Source organism: Plectrocnemia conspersa, unplaced genomic scaffold (assembly GCF_051122295.1).
Source record: "Plectrocnemia conspersa isolate PC_06_02 unplaced genomic scaffold, ASM5112229v1 ptg000002l, whole genome shotgun sequence".
Taxonomy (NCBI): Eukaryota; Metazoa; Arthropoda; class Insecta; order Trichoptera; family Polycentropodidae; genus Plectrocnemia; species Plectrocnemia conspersa.
In genome coordinates, this window is record NW_028277166.1 from 11,176,609 (window position 1) to 11,194,371 (window position 17,763).

General features: G+C 33.7%; 1 protein-coding gene across 2 annotated transcripts in view; it reads left to right on the forward strand.

Annotated features, from left to right (window-relative positions):
* The window catches only part of LOC148237638 (uncharacterized), a 268,583-nt gene that overhangs the window by 246,529 nt on the left and 4,291 nt on the right, over nucleotides 1-17,763 (forward strand). For both annotated transcript variants that reach the window (XM_088181868.1, XM_088181870.1), the window contains one exon: nucleotides 16,830-17,020. In XM_088181868.1, the coding sequence (XP_088037994.1) occupies nucleotides 16,830-17,020 (191 nt within the window). The remainder of the gene's footprint in view (nucleotides 1-16,829; nucleotides 17,021-17,763) is intronic.

Sequence of the window (17,763 nt, forward strand, 5' to 3'; positions counted from 1 at the left end):
GACTATCCTAGAATTTGTCGCCATCGAGTCTAAATAGGAATTCGTTATGGTGTGACATTTATATAAACTGATCTAGGAAAATACATAAGGATATTGGAAAAGATTTTTTAACAAAATCAAGTACCACTAATTATTTTTTAATTATTTAATTTTATATGAAAAAAATATAATAATGATATCTGTTAGAAGAATATACCATCAAAAATATAATTAATCCCTTTTGGTGTCCTAAATTATTCAAAGATGTCAGTAAGAGTCTGTCGAAGTCCCCAATAAGCATGTGGTATTATAACTTGACCACGTGACCACGATGCAGCGCTCGACATGCGTGTTAACCATAGGACGCCTACACGCATATTGAAATTGAACCGAGTTACTCGTTCTATCTCAGTTTGCGAAACACCATATCATTATCTCTCTCATTCTCGTCACTTAACACGCGAGAGAGCGAAAGGGGAAGTATCTGACCGCTCGCGATCGAAAGAACAGCTCCGACTTCGGTCCCTTTGACTCGGAAAATATGCCGACAATGTTCGGAAGCGCTCGAAGCTGGCCAAGTCGACTGAATTACCCCCACTTTACCTCCCGTTCTTGGTTACCTCGGACAACTTCTGAGAGATTTTAGAGCGGGCAGAACCGAACCGAATTCTCCATCCTTGGCCAACCTTGGCCAACTTCCAGAGAGTGTAGTGCAGGCATTATAATATAGTGGATATATTATAACTTATGTACGTAAATATATAACTTTCTGGAGTACTTCAAAACAGTGAAAGATCGACCACCGTAAAAATCAAAATCGATAAATAAATAAAAATTAATTCACCCAAGAATCTGAATCGCCTCATTTATTATGCGATTGAAAAATATGAGATTAAGAATTTCTTAAACCAGAAATTGAATGGTGTTGTGTTGTAAGAGTTACATTCTTCGAACCAGTGAATCGGTTATTAATTCGATTATGTTTACCCCATCAAAATTTAATATTGCATCCATTGTTAATGGGGATGAATATTCACACTTTGGCGAAACACAATTTCGTTTCAGAGCGACCACGTACTGTTTAAACGTTCGCATACTACACAAAACCGCGCATCGTTTTATGTGCTAAATAACCGCTAAGGATAACTATAATGTAAGCTTTCCGCTGCAACTTTGCAACTGTGAAACTCGAAAATTAATTAATGCCTGCATAGCTTGCTCTGCAGTTTCGGCTTTTCCAGGAGACGCGTGTTACGAAATCTTGATATCATAAATCCGGAGTGGTAACTACTTTCCTATTTATAACATTTTGTGTAATTTCATAAATAAGTAAGACGTAATACAGACGATTATACTTTATACTGTGAGATCAAATATTGTCAAAAACATTAATTGTTAGTAAAATGTTTTATCTTCTTAATATAATGCCATATCATACATCGCAATTTATATGTTTTTAATAGCTTATGAGCTAGCTTATAAATATACAATAATATAATCACATTTAACTTGTAATATGAATGAATTTTATTTTCCATTGGCAATTTATATACTGTTAGTTAATCTTTAAACACGTATGATACTATTTATAAATATAAATTTGCTTCATGTGTTATATAACCAGTGAGAGACTGAAATAAACTTGTGTACAAATTAACTCATGTTATTATGATGATACAACGTTATCTAGTTTATTAGATGGAAATGATTTACATTCACCCACGCCGCGTCACCCTCGTCAGAAGTTTCCAAGCGAGCAGCTAAGCTCATAAAGTATTCACGGTGGCACACAGGGTCATTCGGTGAATAGACACACCTGGTTCTGGCGCTAATTAGTCCACGCGCAGGGTAAAATTCGCAAATGGTACACACAAAAGGCAGGATGTGATAGTCGCGGATGACTGTGCCTTCGATAATGGACAGGAGGCGCACCCTTGTCCTGTTCCTGTGCAATAAGCTATTAAGCAGCGACTCTATTCCCAGACGGTGGGTCAGTGGAGCTTTGCAAAATATCGCCCTCTTGGGGGCCACGGACGGGCTAGCAAGTAGCTCAATGCCAACTGCATCTAATTTATATTTTCGATTTGCCCGAATCCAATAAAATAAGTCGAACGGGGGTGGAGAGTGCCCACCCTCCGAGTCTGGCGGTCATTCTGTTTGCCCTCAGTCTGGGCTGGAAGTACTCGCTTGTGTTCGATGAACGTTGAAAATGCACAGTATAATTATTTCACTCGGCAAATACTGGACGTTCAACGGTTGCTTTGAGCAAATATTTGATTTATTGTATTTGGAGAAAAATTCGTACTAAAAGTTACAAACAGCTCAGTTAAAATTGAGTTCGAGGTATTTATTTATTTTACAGACTACCTGCAATATATTATATATAAACATACATATATTATACATAAACATATGTATGTTCAAAGTAAATTATTGTAGTGTTTATTTTATGTGCACAGTAAATTATTATAGAGTAATGTTTTTATATTTAAAGTCAATTCTTATAGAGTTATTTATTTTTTTCACACACTACCTGCAATGTATTACATATACATAAACATATGTATGTATGTTCAAAGTAAAATCAATCCAATACCTATATAATATATAGACTATTTACAGTATACTCCTGATTATCCAAACTAATGCTGGAGAGGAAGGGCACGAATAATTAAAAAACACAGCTAATCAAAACTATAAATTTTATATGGTTTTATAATATGTATAATATATTTACAATACAGATTATCATTTTTTTATTTACTAAGAAAATCCTCGAATCTCTCAATAATTTTCGAATAACAATATGATTTTTTAAAGAGCTTTTATATCGTTAAATTCGATATAAAAGCTCTTTGAAAAAATATAACTTTACTGGACTATGTATAATCCATCACCTTTGGTTGATGTAGTCCAGTAAAGTTTCAACAGAAGTCACCCCCTCCCTATTTTGTTTGAGTGACAATATAAACTACAAATCATTTGAATAGCGATCAAACCACTTCTCGATGTTTTCAAAGAATTTAAAATTTTCCATTAATCTGCATATTTCGGATATATCACTTCAGAATCCAATACATCTATTTCCAAGTTAAAAAGTTTTTTTCAACTATCGAACAAGTGTTACTGACTTTACTTTTGACCAAGATTGTGCTATTTAACGTATAGCATCCAATTTCGTCATTTTTTCCAGAAATTTATCAAGCCATCATCTTTCTCAGAAAAGTTGTACATATTGGTTCATGGGTTAAATTAAACTTATAAGTTTAAGCCGTAGAAAATTTGCAACCATAAGAACCTCGCTCATTTTCAATATACATTCTATGAAAAACTGATTCAAGAAATCATAGCGCCAGGCCAGGATAAAGTAGAGTGTGCTGACCTCTCTGCTCCGGTCGATCAAAAATATTGCTGTCCTTGGTGTCCGAAAAAGAGAAGAGGTTTCTCAGCAGCACGATTTTTCTCTTTAAACTGGTTTCAAGAAACATCGTTATCACATTTGGGTAGCAAACGGTCGCCACCAGTGGCGTGCCGTCCATACATGCGGTAGATTCAAAACGTCAACCGCATGTACGGTTGATGGCTAGCGACTCAGCCGTTACACGTGCTCGTGTTTATAGTCGCTCGCGTTTATAGTCGATCAACCGTGCATGCGGGTTGACGTTTTGAATCTACCGCATGTATGGACGGCACGAACTGGTCGCCTATTAATATATCACTTTAATAATATTTTACTTTTGAAGCACAATTTATAAATATTTATATAAAACGTATTACGAGGCAAGTGTTCTCTTAGAAAATTACACGATGTGAAAATTTGTAAAGATTTCTAATCAAATAGCTTTTGTACGAAATAATATTATAATATTTATATTTTTAAATCTTTAAAAAAATTTGAAATACTAATATATTTTTTATTGCAATGCCACAATTTTCCATCGAACGCCGCTTTCTTTGCAAATCGATTTCATTGAATTTCTAGTTTTCTGTAAAACGTATTTTTACGATTCTCTCCCTTTCTCCCTCCCCTTCTTTCTGTCTTTGTCTACAACATACTATATAAAATGTTTATTATCATTTTATTGCAAAGTATGATACACATTTTTTGCTGAGTCATAACTTACCGTTGCCATTTTTGAAGTTCGGACACAGAGATGCGTCTACTAAAAAAAATTAAAAAGCATAGTGTTTCGCTGGTCCTTCGAACCAGATAAAGACGGCTTTTGCGAATATCGAGATCGCCCGCATAAGTGAATCGCCGACTTCCTCTCGGGGGAAAAGTTAAATAATATGAAAACATACAGAAAATAATTTAAATACGTGTAGTAATTTTATGAAAAATAAAAATTGATAATATTTATATTTTGAAAAACATTTTTTAGACATTTTCTAATAATAGTGAGTCTATTGCATTATTTGGCAACCAGACTAAAAAAACATGCACTTTTATAACGCTAACGACCATTTTCGCACTCCTGCGTTTTAACGTTAGTGATTGTACTGGCATTTTACGAGAAATTGCGTAGTAATTTCGCATCAACTGTTCAAATTTAAAAAAAAACAATTTAAATATACGTTTACAACTTAGCTAAATACTAATAATAAAAATCATGCTACGTATTTTTCATCAGAAATATGATAAAGATTTTTTCACTTTTCTGACTTCTTATATATTTATTTTAATAAAATTAGTTTTCGCACATTGATTGTTGCATCAGGCGTATTCAGGCGTTAATAAAATCTTTGTTTGGTCATTTTCACATTTAATTACTAAAAAACAGAGCCTAACTATATTCGTAGTTTAAAATCATATCGTAATATGCGCTGACGTCAGCTTCACACATGTCATAAGTATTTACAAATGCCGCCTTATTGTACGAACAGCCAGCGAAAACTGAAGTTTTGACGTGCTCTCACCAGTCGGTCATCACTGATAAATGAACCGGTTGGTGCGCTGAACCAAATCAAATAAAATAAATACTTGAATTCAGATCTAAGTTTTAATTAGAAGTCCGTGCATGTTAATTAAGAAAAACAGTCCTCAAAAGGCGAAAATCTCATATATACACTCATATAATACATATATAATTATATTTGTTTGTATATAATAACCACATATTATTTTAAAGTAATTATAATATTCATATAAAAGTATTTCTTTCGGTATATTTTCGTTAAAAATTATCAGTAAAATAGTCAATATAATATATTTTTAAATAAATCTCAAATATTTAGGTCGTTCATTCATTCATCTACATCTACAGAATATTGCTTCTTATTCATGTTCGTATTTAATATATTCAAAGCTTATTTTCCTTTTTCGATAAACCTTTTTCTTTACAATATTTAATATTTCATACACACAAATATAGGTTAATTTAAATGGCTTCTTTTCTATTATGGTCGTAACACACAAGTGGATCAGACGAGCTACTCTTTCATTCGTCATAGTTCAAGCTATTAAATATTACATAAAAGACACTAAATAAAATATAGCATAAATTTATTCCACAGACCATCGCAATAACGTCACATAGGTGCCATACCACTGCGGGGGCGCCAAACTTTGCTTTCTAATTTTCATGTTCTAATCCCAGAAGCGCTAGTTCGCAGTGAAATGACTGCTCGGTGGCACCGTGTCACGAAAGTGGCACAACGAGCCAAGAACATCCGTCGGCGACTGTCGCCTCTTTATAACCACACATACTCCAACACTGCAACTACTGATACAATACATGCAGAACCTTATATAAGAGAATCGCATAAATTCGGCCGGGAGCGATTTGGAGAGCTCGCCCATGAGGTCCAGTTCAAACAAGGCCCTTGTTGACCCTGCGTCTGTATTGACTCCGATAGGGGTTCAGCACTTTTGCTGATTCGTTCCATATAGCATAATATATGATATGATATTGTAAAGTCTGGGCTGTGTTTACTCGGGAGATTTATGTTCTACGTTAACCGAATTCGCATTTTGTCTAAGATTAGTATTGTTTGAGCTGAAGAGAAGCTATAAAAAAATAAACAAACGGCCAAATCTGTGTGAAACTCTCTGAAGTTGATCGCAAGTGAAATAATACATATTTTATACAGGTTTGTTACATTTAAAAAAAATAATAAAAACCGTTTAATTTTATTCTCACAATTTATAATCGATTGGGCGGATTTTAAACAGTTTACTTTTTATAATATATATCTATATTGTCAGCAGTTTATAAATATTTATGCTTAGATTAATACTTTTTAAATTGAATAATGTATTTTGAATAAATTTTATTTTACATGGATAATAAAAACGGAAAACTTAAGCTTTTATGTACTCTTCACTGATTTTTCATCAGATTCGATGAACGTTTACAAACAAATTATTATATACACTATAGGTGCTAATTATATTCTTGAAGAAAATATCTCAAAATAAAAACGAAATGAGAATTTTTTTTAAAATTATTGATTATTAAATACACAATTAATACAGATTGTTTTTTTAATTGTACAAAACAACGTCAAAAATTAATATAATTATTACTATAAAAGTCCATCTGGAAATATTTATTGTCATTCTTAATTTTATCATTGTAGGGGGCCTATTTATATATATATTTAGGTTTATTACGGCCAAAACTTGGCGGAACTCGGACACTCTTTTCGTGGCAACTCTGGCGGACTCGCACGCCGTTGCAGGCCCGTGCTCTGTTCACTTGTAAACAACGAGTAACTTCTCTTTATATCGCAATAAAAATACTACTGCAGTGGTTCAATCGGTGTCTAATTGCCACCCGTCACATCCCGTCGCCAAATCATCATCGATATCAAAGATCTGTAAAACCATTTATTTTAACAAAAAAGTAGATTTATTTTGCTGAAGTAGCAAAACTCTCATACAGTAAGCTCTAGTGTCATGAAAACTGCACTAAGTAGGGCTTTTAAATATCTATAATATATAACCTATCAAAACAAGATTGTATTATATATTGAGTAGCATAGAATAAATATTAAATCTAATGAAAGTAAAGTACTTGTGAAGTATAATATTCATTATAATACATATTTCATACTTTATTTATTTAAAGCTAAAGTTTGGCTCTAGATTATAATATTTTAAATTTAGAACAAAAAGGAGATAAAATGTTTATTAATATAGCAAAGTGCACATTTATTTATTAACACAATAATGAAAGCTTTTATTAATATCATATATTAATAAAAAGCTTTCATTAATTATTAACGAAGATTTAAGTTGGCAAAATATCTTCTCTAAAGTATATCTATTTTTATACTGCTTCAAAAAAAGTGCTATAACATAGAAAGGTTCTTAATAAAAAATATTTTTAATTTAAAAATATATAGTACATTAGCACCTCCACACGTGCTTCACATCCACGTTCCTAGATATAATGCAAACAAGGGGTGGGTGTATGTTTACGCTTTTTGCTCCGGTAAAGAGCTCGCCGCTCTTCGTGCGTACACTCAATTAGAGCGAAGGGGTATGAACCCCGAGACTCCTGTCGCATCCTTCGAGAACACATCAAAGCTAGAACCTTTTTTATTTGCACTGTGTTTTATCACATTCCCCGAAGAGATGGGGGATGGATTGCACCCCCTTTTAGCGAAGAGTCTAGGCGTGCCCAATTTTATTGTGCCGACGTTTTGTGGTGGCGAAACGTGTTTTGCTTTCCAAATGAGAGCCTAATTGTAAAGTATGATTCAATATAAAACGCATTTTGACATTTAGCACAAAATAATATATGTTGTATTAGGTAATATGTTTGACAATCTTGGGTCAAAAAGATATGAATATTGCTAATAAAATAAAAACATCTTTTAAGCCATGTGTCTAAAATACCAACATTCATTGGCTTTCAACTGGTCCATGGTATAAAACTGCTAAACCGAATTTTGACCAATATGAGAGCGCAAAAAACAATTATCTTTTCTCAGAAGTCAAAAATTCACAACAAAAGCAATAAAATCGTGCCTTCGCCGACACGATTTTATTGCTTTTGACGTGAATTTTTGCCTTCTGTTTTTTGCGCTCTCCTAGTGACCAAAATTCGGTTTTAATATACTTTGATCGGTCCTCTTATTATAATATAAGCTTATTAGCAGTCCATAATATTATCAGTATGGATAGCTATTATATTTTTAAAACAGTGTAATATCAAAATACAGAGAAACTATGGAGCAATATGTGAGATGCTATGTCTGTCTATACTTATTCTTCAGTTTTTTTTCACCTGAGAGATAAATTGGCTTAGTTTGTATTTTGAACTTGACCTAATGAAGGTTTTAAAACTATGATTAGTTTGAGTTTGAATAGCAAATGGACGTTTCGCAACTGTCAAATTGAGCTTAATAAAAATTTTAGAGCAACATATTAGCGCTTATCAATTTAATTATATTTTCGCTAGTAGAAATATATATCTACTGGTGAAAATATATTTGCACTTTACATATGAAAATATAACTTTACCAAAAAATACACATTCACTGTAACATTTATACATCGAATGTAAATAAATAATGATAAGTACGTAAATATATACATATATACTACATATATAAAAGTTTAAATCATATAAATTCACCAGCAAGTGCTAGATAATTTATATTTTCACTGATAAAAACTGGTGAAAATGTATTCCGATGTGATTTTACTGAAATGACATATTTAAAAAAATATTTTAGGGATAGATTTGAGACTGTTTTTTCTAGATTTTCTTTTAGAAATAACCACATGAAATTGAATTATTATTTATTTATTTTACTGCATTAAATCCAGTTGTCAGATTAACGATAATACAGCTATTCGCAAAGCTCTTGTCCTTGGCCGTTAACCCCATCAGCCGCCATCTACTAACTTTAAAGACGTATTTCAGCTGTAATCGTTCGTTTTATTTTATTTACATGTACGAGTATGCATTGCTTATTTAGTATTTTCAACATAATTAAAACAACACGAATTTCTGAAAAATCATCAAAAGGGTCTGAAGAAACAGAAAAATGCACTTACTCCATACTAAGCAAAACACTGCAATTAATTCATAAGGTCAAAAAAGCGACAAATTATTTTGTGTTATATACTTGTTTATGATAAGATCATACACTTTCAAAGAACTATACATGTATATCTCTTCTAAACCCACTCTGACCTAAAATATGATTCAATTCATTATAAAATTACCTTACTGTTATTCGATCTACCATTTTAATTTAACTCTTATACAACTAATTAATAATTATTTTTTATATATATGTATGTATCTGGGGTATGTAATATATGTATACACCCAGAACGTTACTGTGCATCATTTGAAGGGATTATCAATTTGCGCGGATGCAACCGCCTACTTTAACATCGTTTGACACGCTTAATGCTGATGAAGCTCGGTCAATGAGGTTTTAGAAGGGATCCAAGATATTTACATACGTATACCGTATACATATAAACGACCCTTTGATCACGCGTTAATCGCACTTTTATACACCTTAATCCCCGCACGAATATTCATACATCTTTGGAGTCTGGCGTTATTGATTAACGCTTTTCAATAACGGAGCTTACGCGGTGTATGTTGTTGACCCATTGGCTTCCCTTGCTTTTAAAGGCGTATACCTGCAAATCGTTTATTATGAACTAAATATTGACTACACTAACATCATGATTTTTCAGGATGAGCAGCAAAAAACTGAGATGTATACATATATTTTATTAATGGTGTTGAATCTTGACGACCTATGCGAAGATTTGCCATAACACACTAGGTGGTTGTACCCAAAAGTCTTGTTTGCTCAGGCAACTGAGCGAAAAAGCGTGTCGCGGGGTGGATATAACCTGTCCCGTGGCACATCTACACCTTGTACCCCTTAATTCAACCCCTGCCACACGACATTACACATGCGAACACATTAGACTACTTATCCCCGGCGCTGAACCTTTCCCCCGTCGATAAATATAATTTTATAGGGCATCAGATGGCCGAAGAAGCGGACCAATCTCGCGTCTCCTCCTTGTCTTATAACCCTTTCGAGTTATCGCCTCAGGCGCAATTTATTCACTGAGGAAAAAAATTAAGCCCCATCTCAACCAAAGGCTTACTTAACTCAATAAGTATTATATTTCAATTCAATCTTATCGAATTTCACATTGCCGCCGATCAAAACGAACGGCTAAATTGAATTCATTATAAAACCGATAATGGATTAGAAAGTGTATTAATCAATATCCAATATCGATTGTATGTTGTTCGTATAATTCAGGGCTATTCAACCGGTACGTATTGTAATCTGGGAAAGAGATATGTTTCCATTAAATGGAAAAAATACGCATACGCGAACGCAAAATTAAAACGGATCGCTGCATAAGTTTTGAAATTTCGCGTACGTAAATTGCGTTCATAAATCCTTGTTACGATTCATATAACGCTAGCGTCCGCCACATATGCATTTTGCGTCATTTTGCCGCTTTTACAATGACCTTTAAAAGTACGTATTTACGCATTTATAATAAAAGTAGACGAAAAACATTTATTATAATCAATCCTTTTTGAGTATTTTTATAATAAATATGAAAATAAAATAGGCATTAAACAGGCGCGTACGGTGAGATACGTTCCCTTTCACTCGCTCGCGTGTTACGTGACGAGAGTGAGTGAGAAGAAATGGGCGTGCGGAACCCATATAACGCACGCCCATATCTCACTCACTCTCGTCACTTAACACGCGAGCTTGACTGTATCTCACCATACGCACCTGGTATTAAGTGCCTTATCAACAAAGTGTTACTTTAATCAAAAATGCCAAAATCATTATACAATACTGTTTATTGAATATTAAGTGGTTTTTATTTGAAATTAACATCAGGGGCGTATATTCAGGGTGTGCTAGGTGTGCGGCGCACACCCGCAAAACCATCTAAAATATAAATTTAGAAATTTAGAAAATTTAGGGCATAAAGCGACATCATTTTGCATACAATAGTATGCAAAATTATAAAATTTTAATATGCAGTGTATAGTATGCATTGGTATTTGTCATTCGCTCTGAAAGTTTCCGCGCGACCGACACGCTATGTATTACACATGTGGCGCGCCGACCGTGTAAATTGTTCCGACTAAAGTAAATTGTTCCGAGATTTAACGGCTGAAGTCGATCTGTCGGCTGGCAGCGCTCAGTAGTAAAATTGGTCTCGAATTTGGTGCGCGTACTTCAAAAACTCTTGCGTCCGTCGCTGCTTTTTTATTACATTATATCACAATAACAGGTCACTCATTTTTTATATTTTGCCGTAAAATAGTTTATTATCTTATTTACATATGATCAATATTTAATTTTCTATTCTAGATTATATTTTTTTATTTACCCCAATAATGATGAAGAATACTGTTGAAGATATTCTAAATAATCTATTTTCAAAAAGAAGTTATGAAATTAAATTGAAGATAATCAAAATTGCCAAACCACGTCCACCACTTCCCAATTTATTTATGGTTTGCAAGCCAAAGTACTCGAAGTTTATCCATTGGCCATTTTTACACACTGCTATGCTCATATGTTGAATTTAACATTACAACAAGGTCTTTCCAATATAAAAGTGTGCAAATCATTCTTTCAAACTTTAAATGGATTGTCTGCATTCTTTTCGAAATCTTCCAAACGAATAAATGCTTTACAAGAGTTTGTAGGTAGAAGACTTCCTTCTGTTACACCTACAAGATGGAATTACACATCACGGTTAAGTAACACAGTGCAAAAATGAATTTACGGACTTTTTTCGAGACGTCGTGAAAAATTGTGAACTATGGGACCCCGACACTGTAATAAAAGCACGAGGTTTTCTTAGCTTTTTGGAAGATTTTGAAACAAGAAAACTTCTCCACATATTTTCAAACCTTTTTGGAAAAACTTATGTGCTATACAACATTTTACAATCCAAATCTTTTGACATATTATATTGCTGTAAGAAAGTTACCGAAATTTTGCAACAACTCAGACATGAACAGGAAAATAATTATGAAACATTATGGGATTCTTATGTAACGGAAGAAAATTATCCAAGACTGAGTAATGATTTGCTTGTTGAAGAAAAGCACGCGTTTAGCCAACTATTTAATACAATAGTTGATAATACATGTAAGCAAATTGAATACCGTTTTCTTCAATGTCCAAATTGGAATATTTTCACCTTCTGGAGAAAGAAAAATATGAGCAATATAAAGGAAAATTTCCAAATGAATTACTTACCAAACTGCAACAATTCTATGGAACATTATTTGATTATATAAGTTTAAAAAATGAGCTTGCTGTTCTTTATCATTTACCTGAATTTGCAGAGAAATCTGTTCATGAGCTTGTACAATTTATGAACACAAATAATCTTGAGTCAGGTTTTCAGGAAATAGATAAATTAGGCAAACTAATAGGTATTAACTCTTCCAAGCAGTACTGCTTCAGCAGAACGTTCATTTTCTGCTCTGAAACGAATTAATAATTGTTATCGAAGTACCCAAGGCCAAGAAAGGCTATGTGGCCTTAGCTTGATTTCAATAGAAAAAGGGATCCTTATGGATATTAAAAAGAAGAGCACTTTTTATGACAGCGTGATAGAAAAATGTATGATCAAAGAAAGATTAGATTTTATATATAAATAATTATAATTTTATGTTTATTGGAAATTTGATATAATAATATTTTAGATTAGGTTTGATGTTTATTTATTTATTTATATATGGGAAAAAGCTGTAAGGCAGTTGAGGCTTGCAAAAACCTCGGCTAATAAAAATGAAAAAATGTACGTTTTTTTATTTTTTATTGCACACCCAATACACCCACCGTACGCCACTGATTAACATATGTATTTTGAGAATTTAATTTTACATTTAATCATGTTTAATTTTACGAATTTAAAAATCAAACATGATTATTAGCAATTTTTATACACAATTATTAGAATTTTTATACAATACATATATTTGCTTAAATGTTTTGTATATTAACACAGCCTAGATTTTTCTTGAATTATCTACAATAAATTGAATATTAACAGGATGCAATTCGTGAATAGCGATGCAATCACCGTTCACCGCCAATCGTGAAATGTCAAATGTAACGATTCGAAAGTTTATATTATAAATTAGTAAACACTTTAAAGACAATGCATCTTATATAGTCCTACGTAATAACAATAATAATTGACATTCACAAAAAAATTGCAGTTAAAACGTTCGTTGTTTCAATAGCCTTTTTTAAACCCATAGATAACGAAGGAACATAAAACGAGTTGTAAAACTGCTATTTCGTTTTAGTTCAAAAGCATGAACTATGTCTGCATTTTCCCAAATGCTGCATCCACTCGGATTCATCATTCACAATGAACGTAGTTTGTCTGCAGACCGGTCTGAACTTTTAATTTCCCAGGACAACAGTTTTGACCTTCATTAACACGGGTCGCAGCGACCCCCGGAGACATATTCCAAAGTAGACCCGCAACGGGCAATTACGAAAGCCCGGGAGTGACCCCGTATTTTCCCCGCTGTCAACGGCATGTGTGCTTTTCGCGAGAGGATATGAAATGTATTTATTTATGACAACATGCGCCACACCATACGATTGACTACCGTGACCGGAGTGTGTTAAATAAATAACATGTATCATTTTCGCAGTCGAAGGCTGCGCAATATTGACTTAATCCAGTGTAAGAGTTGATAAGAAAAATCAAATAGACTGGTGTTTATTTCAATTATACCACAGTATAGAATACAATACAATCTGAAAAACAGAAAAAAAATATTTATTTTATTATATGAATACCGCAAGACAAGAACTTGTAACAAGGTCTTATGCCTACACTACACTCTCTGGAAGTTGTCCGAACCGAAGTTACAACTGAAGTCGGCCGATACCTATGATTTCAAGTAAGCGACCACACTGCCGCAAATTTCATATCACGTCCGGACGGCGGCTTTTGTCACGCACAGCCGGCATATTTGCGCGCGATCGAAAAATGTGCCAAATAATCGCAATTTTTAAATTGTCATAATATTAAAATTACGCTACTGATAATTATAAAAGCTTGTGTGGGCACTCACCAATACAATATCAGTGAAAGCTTTCGGTCGTAAATATTCAATTTACGCAAATTCTTTGTCGGTTTTTGCAAAATGCCATAAGGCATAAAAATAATACTTCAGAATACGAACACCACATCTGTGACTATCCTAGAATTTGTCTCCATCGTTTCTAAATAAGAATTCGTTATGGTGTGACATTTATATAAACCGTTCTAGAAAAATACATAAGGATATTCGAAACGATTTTTTTTAACAAAATCAAGTACCACTAATTATTTTTAATTATTTAATTTTATATGAAAAAAATATAATAACGATATCTGTTAGAAGAATATACTATAAAAAATATAATTAATCGCTTTTGGTGCCCTAAGATATTCAAAGATGTCAGTAAGAGTCTGTTGAAGTCCCCGATAAGCATGTGGTATTAAAACTTGACCACGTGACCACGATGCAGCGCTCGACATGCGTGTTAACATGCGTGAAATTCAACCGAGTTACTCGTTCTATCTCAGTTTGCGAAACACCATATCATTATCTCTCTCACTCTCGTCACTTAACACGCGAGAGAGCGAAAGGAGAAGTATCTCACTGCTCGCGCTCGAAAGAGCAACTCTGACTTCGGTCCCTTTGACTCCGGTTCTTTTGCCGACAATGTTCGGAAGCGCTCGAAGCTTGCCAAGTCGACTGAATTAACCCCACTTTACCTCCTGTTCAACAGAGATTTTAGAGCGGGCAGCACCGAGCTCGACCAAAGTAACCCACTATATTCTCCGTCCTTGGCCAACTTGCAGAGAGTGTAGTGCAGGAATTATAATATAGTGGATATATTATAACTTATTTTAATAAATAATTGCGTAATAAAAGCATTAAATGGGCCAATCGATACAAAAGCTGGACTCTTTTAGATTGAGGAAGAGTGACGCTTGCTGGTGGATGTAAAATAAATTTATTTGTGTCAGATGGAGTGCACTACATTTGTCGTCAAGATGGCAAAAAATGTGCGTTATTTGGAAAACTCAATTTCATTATATTTATAAAAAAAATATTTGCTTGAATGTACATGAAATCAAATTTCAAAAAATATTTTATAAACATAATGTTTTTTACTTATTATTCCTTCTGGTGTATATGTACGTAAATATATAACTTTCTGGAGTACTTCAAAACAGTGAAAGATGGACCACCGTACATGTACGGCGTAGATTTTTTATAACAATATTACGACTTACAATAAGTGAGAATTGTGTGAAGCATATCTAAACCGAATTTTGAGCAATAGGAGGGCCCAAAAAAACAATTATACCTTCAGTCAGTAAAAAATCCACGTCAAAAGCAATAAAATCGTACCGTCGCAGTGGGAACACTCAGCAATTTGACTTTATAATAATATTACAAATTTAATGAGGAACATATAAACTAAATTTCTATCTCATTTAATAGTAAATTGTAACTTATGTTATTATGCTATTTTAGAATTTCAAAAAGCAAGTTTTAAAATAAAATAACTTAGAATTAAAATTATTTAATAAAATAAAACAAAAAATGCACTTTTTATATAAGCTTTTCGCCAATATTATTGCACAATATCAAAGAATTATTTTTTGCTTTTTATACAGTGATACTTATAAAATATTAAATGTTATTTATAAAAATGGAATTCGCAATTAAAAATAAGTATCTTAATGAATCGGGCCTAGCTCATAGGTACCTGAAAAAAACAATTACAGCGACCACTTTTAAAAAGTCCTAAGACGCATTATATTTTATGCAAAAATATTTACTATAAATATAAAACGCTTAAAATATTTTCGCACAATATTATTTTTTGAATAATAAACTTTGCCCACTCCCCGTCGCCCTCCATGGCTTCTCTATCGCCCACCAAATTCCCCTGAGCCAACATTGTTATTAAAAAGTAGTGAACTACACGCTTGAAAACAATATCTAATGAGACGTATCACAAAAATATGTATATATTTCCGAGCGCGCCTTTCGTTATTATGATTAACATCCGTTTCCGGGAGCGTTCCGTATTCCCGTGCGGCGAGCCGTTTTTCTCGAATTAGTGGCAGACATTTTTCATTCGAATCACCTGGCTGCAGGTGCGGCGCCCGGCGACAAATTATGGCGCCGCTGTGATTTTGAAGAATTTATAACGTAATTCGCCGCGATTTTATGACGCTAAAAAAACATCCCGCTACGCCCATTGCTCACACGAGCGAATTGAGCTGTCGCATTAATTTGGGCACGCAGAGAAATAAGACGCTTAGATAAAATTTACCCAGCAAGTACCATATAAGGTTGAGAACATTAAGGGCGAACTCGACAAAAGCATGTTTCGATTAGTGAATAAGACACAAATCTCTATGCATGTAAGTCGGGGCGGGACGTTTAGAAACTGTCTTGACAACGATTGAAGATTGAGGAAAATTAATTCGAGCTAAGAATCGAACTTTAAAATGAATTTATCACTATTATTAAAATCGTCAGGTTTGAAGCTGCATGATAACAGCAAGAGTAGGAATCATATACATGTGCGACATTCCTCAAACTCAATCCACTCAAAATTTGCTTCGGTCGGATTTTAATTAACTTTCACAGACACTACTTGTATATTTTTAAGAATAAGCCAATAACAACTGGGAAATATTTTAATTGTATGGCAGAAGTGTCTACAGCTGTACTTTAAATTAAATATGTGAAAACTTAGTATTTCTTTTTCAAATCTATTTATCCTATGGTATTGAACGTGTTTTAACTTTTACATTTTTATGCTTTCAGATGTCAGTACGGAGAGGAAAACGAAGGTCCAAAAACATGCTGCGGAGGTGCAGGAACCAGAGCACTAAGCTTGAGGTGGTTCATTGCGGTCGTGGCATTGGCAGGTGTCTGCTGCGTCTTAGTTGGCACAGTCTTAGGCGCTGTCAGAGCACATGGCAGGGCGCATCTTACAGTACTCCTACTAATGATATGTAAGATTTTCATTAAACTATATATTCCATTATGATAAAAATCAAGCATAAATCAAGCGATTATTTAGACACTTAATCGTATGTTCCTACATACACAATTTAAATAGTTAGCAAATGGTTTGTATTAAATAATTTTATTGACTCACATTTTGCTCGGCTAGCTTCTCTAAGCGTGTACTCTCATGGGATCAAACGTCAAATAGATAATCCTTACACGGTCGAGATCAGAAATTATAACCCTTATAATGTCAGTTATCAAGCCAAATATTATACGTATATATTTATATATAAAACAACAATTATATATATTTTATTCCATACAAACATAATCTGTTATTTAACTTAGTGGCACATTTCACTTTACCCATTGGCGTAAATTTATAGCTTTTCATATACGTTGCTTTCAGATGTATGCATTCCAGAATTGGATTGCGTTTATCCGAGATTAAACCGTACATTGTCTTGCAGCCGCTTCAGCTGCACCGACTTTTACAGCCTTTCTATTCTAGTCGTAAAACTCTAGATAAAACAAAGACATAAAGCGAGCGACATATTGCGGTCTAGCCGTCGGGTCATTTTTCGGGCAGACGCGTCGTTAAGGACCATAAAGACGCTGAACATTCGCATTTTATGGAAAACCTAGAAGCAGGACCGAACCCCTTGAGAATACGCTTAGAAACGTACCACCATTAACGGCAATCATTGTTGTTCCGTTTGGATATTTTCACTCCTATTTACAATGT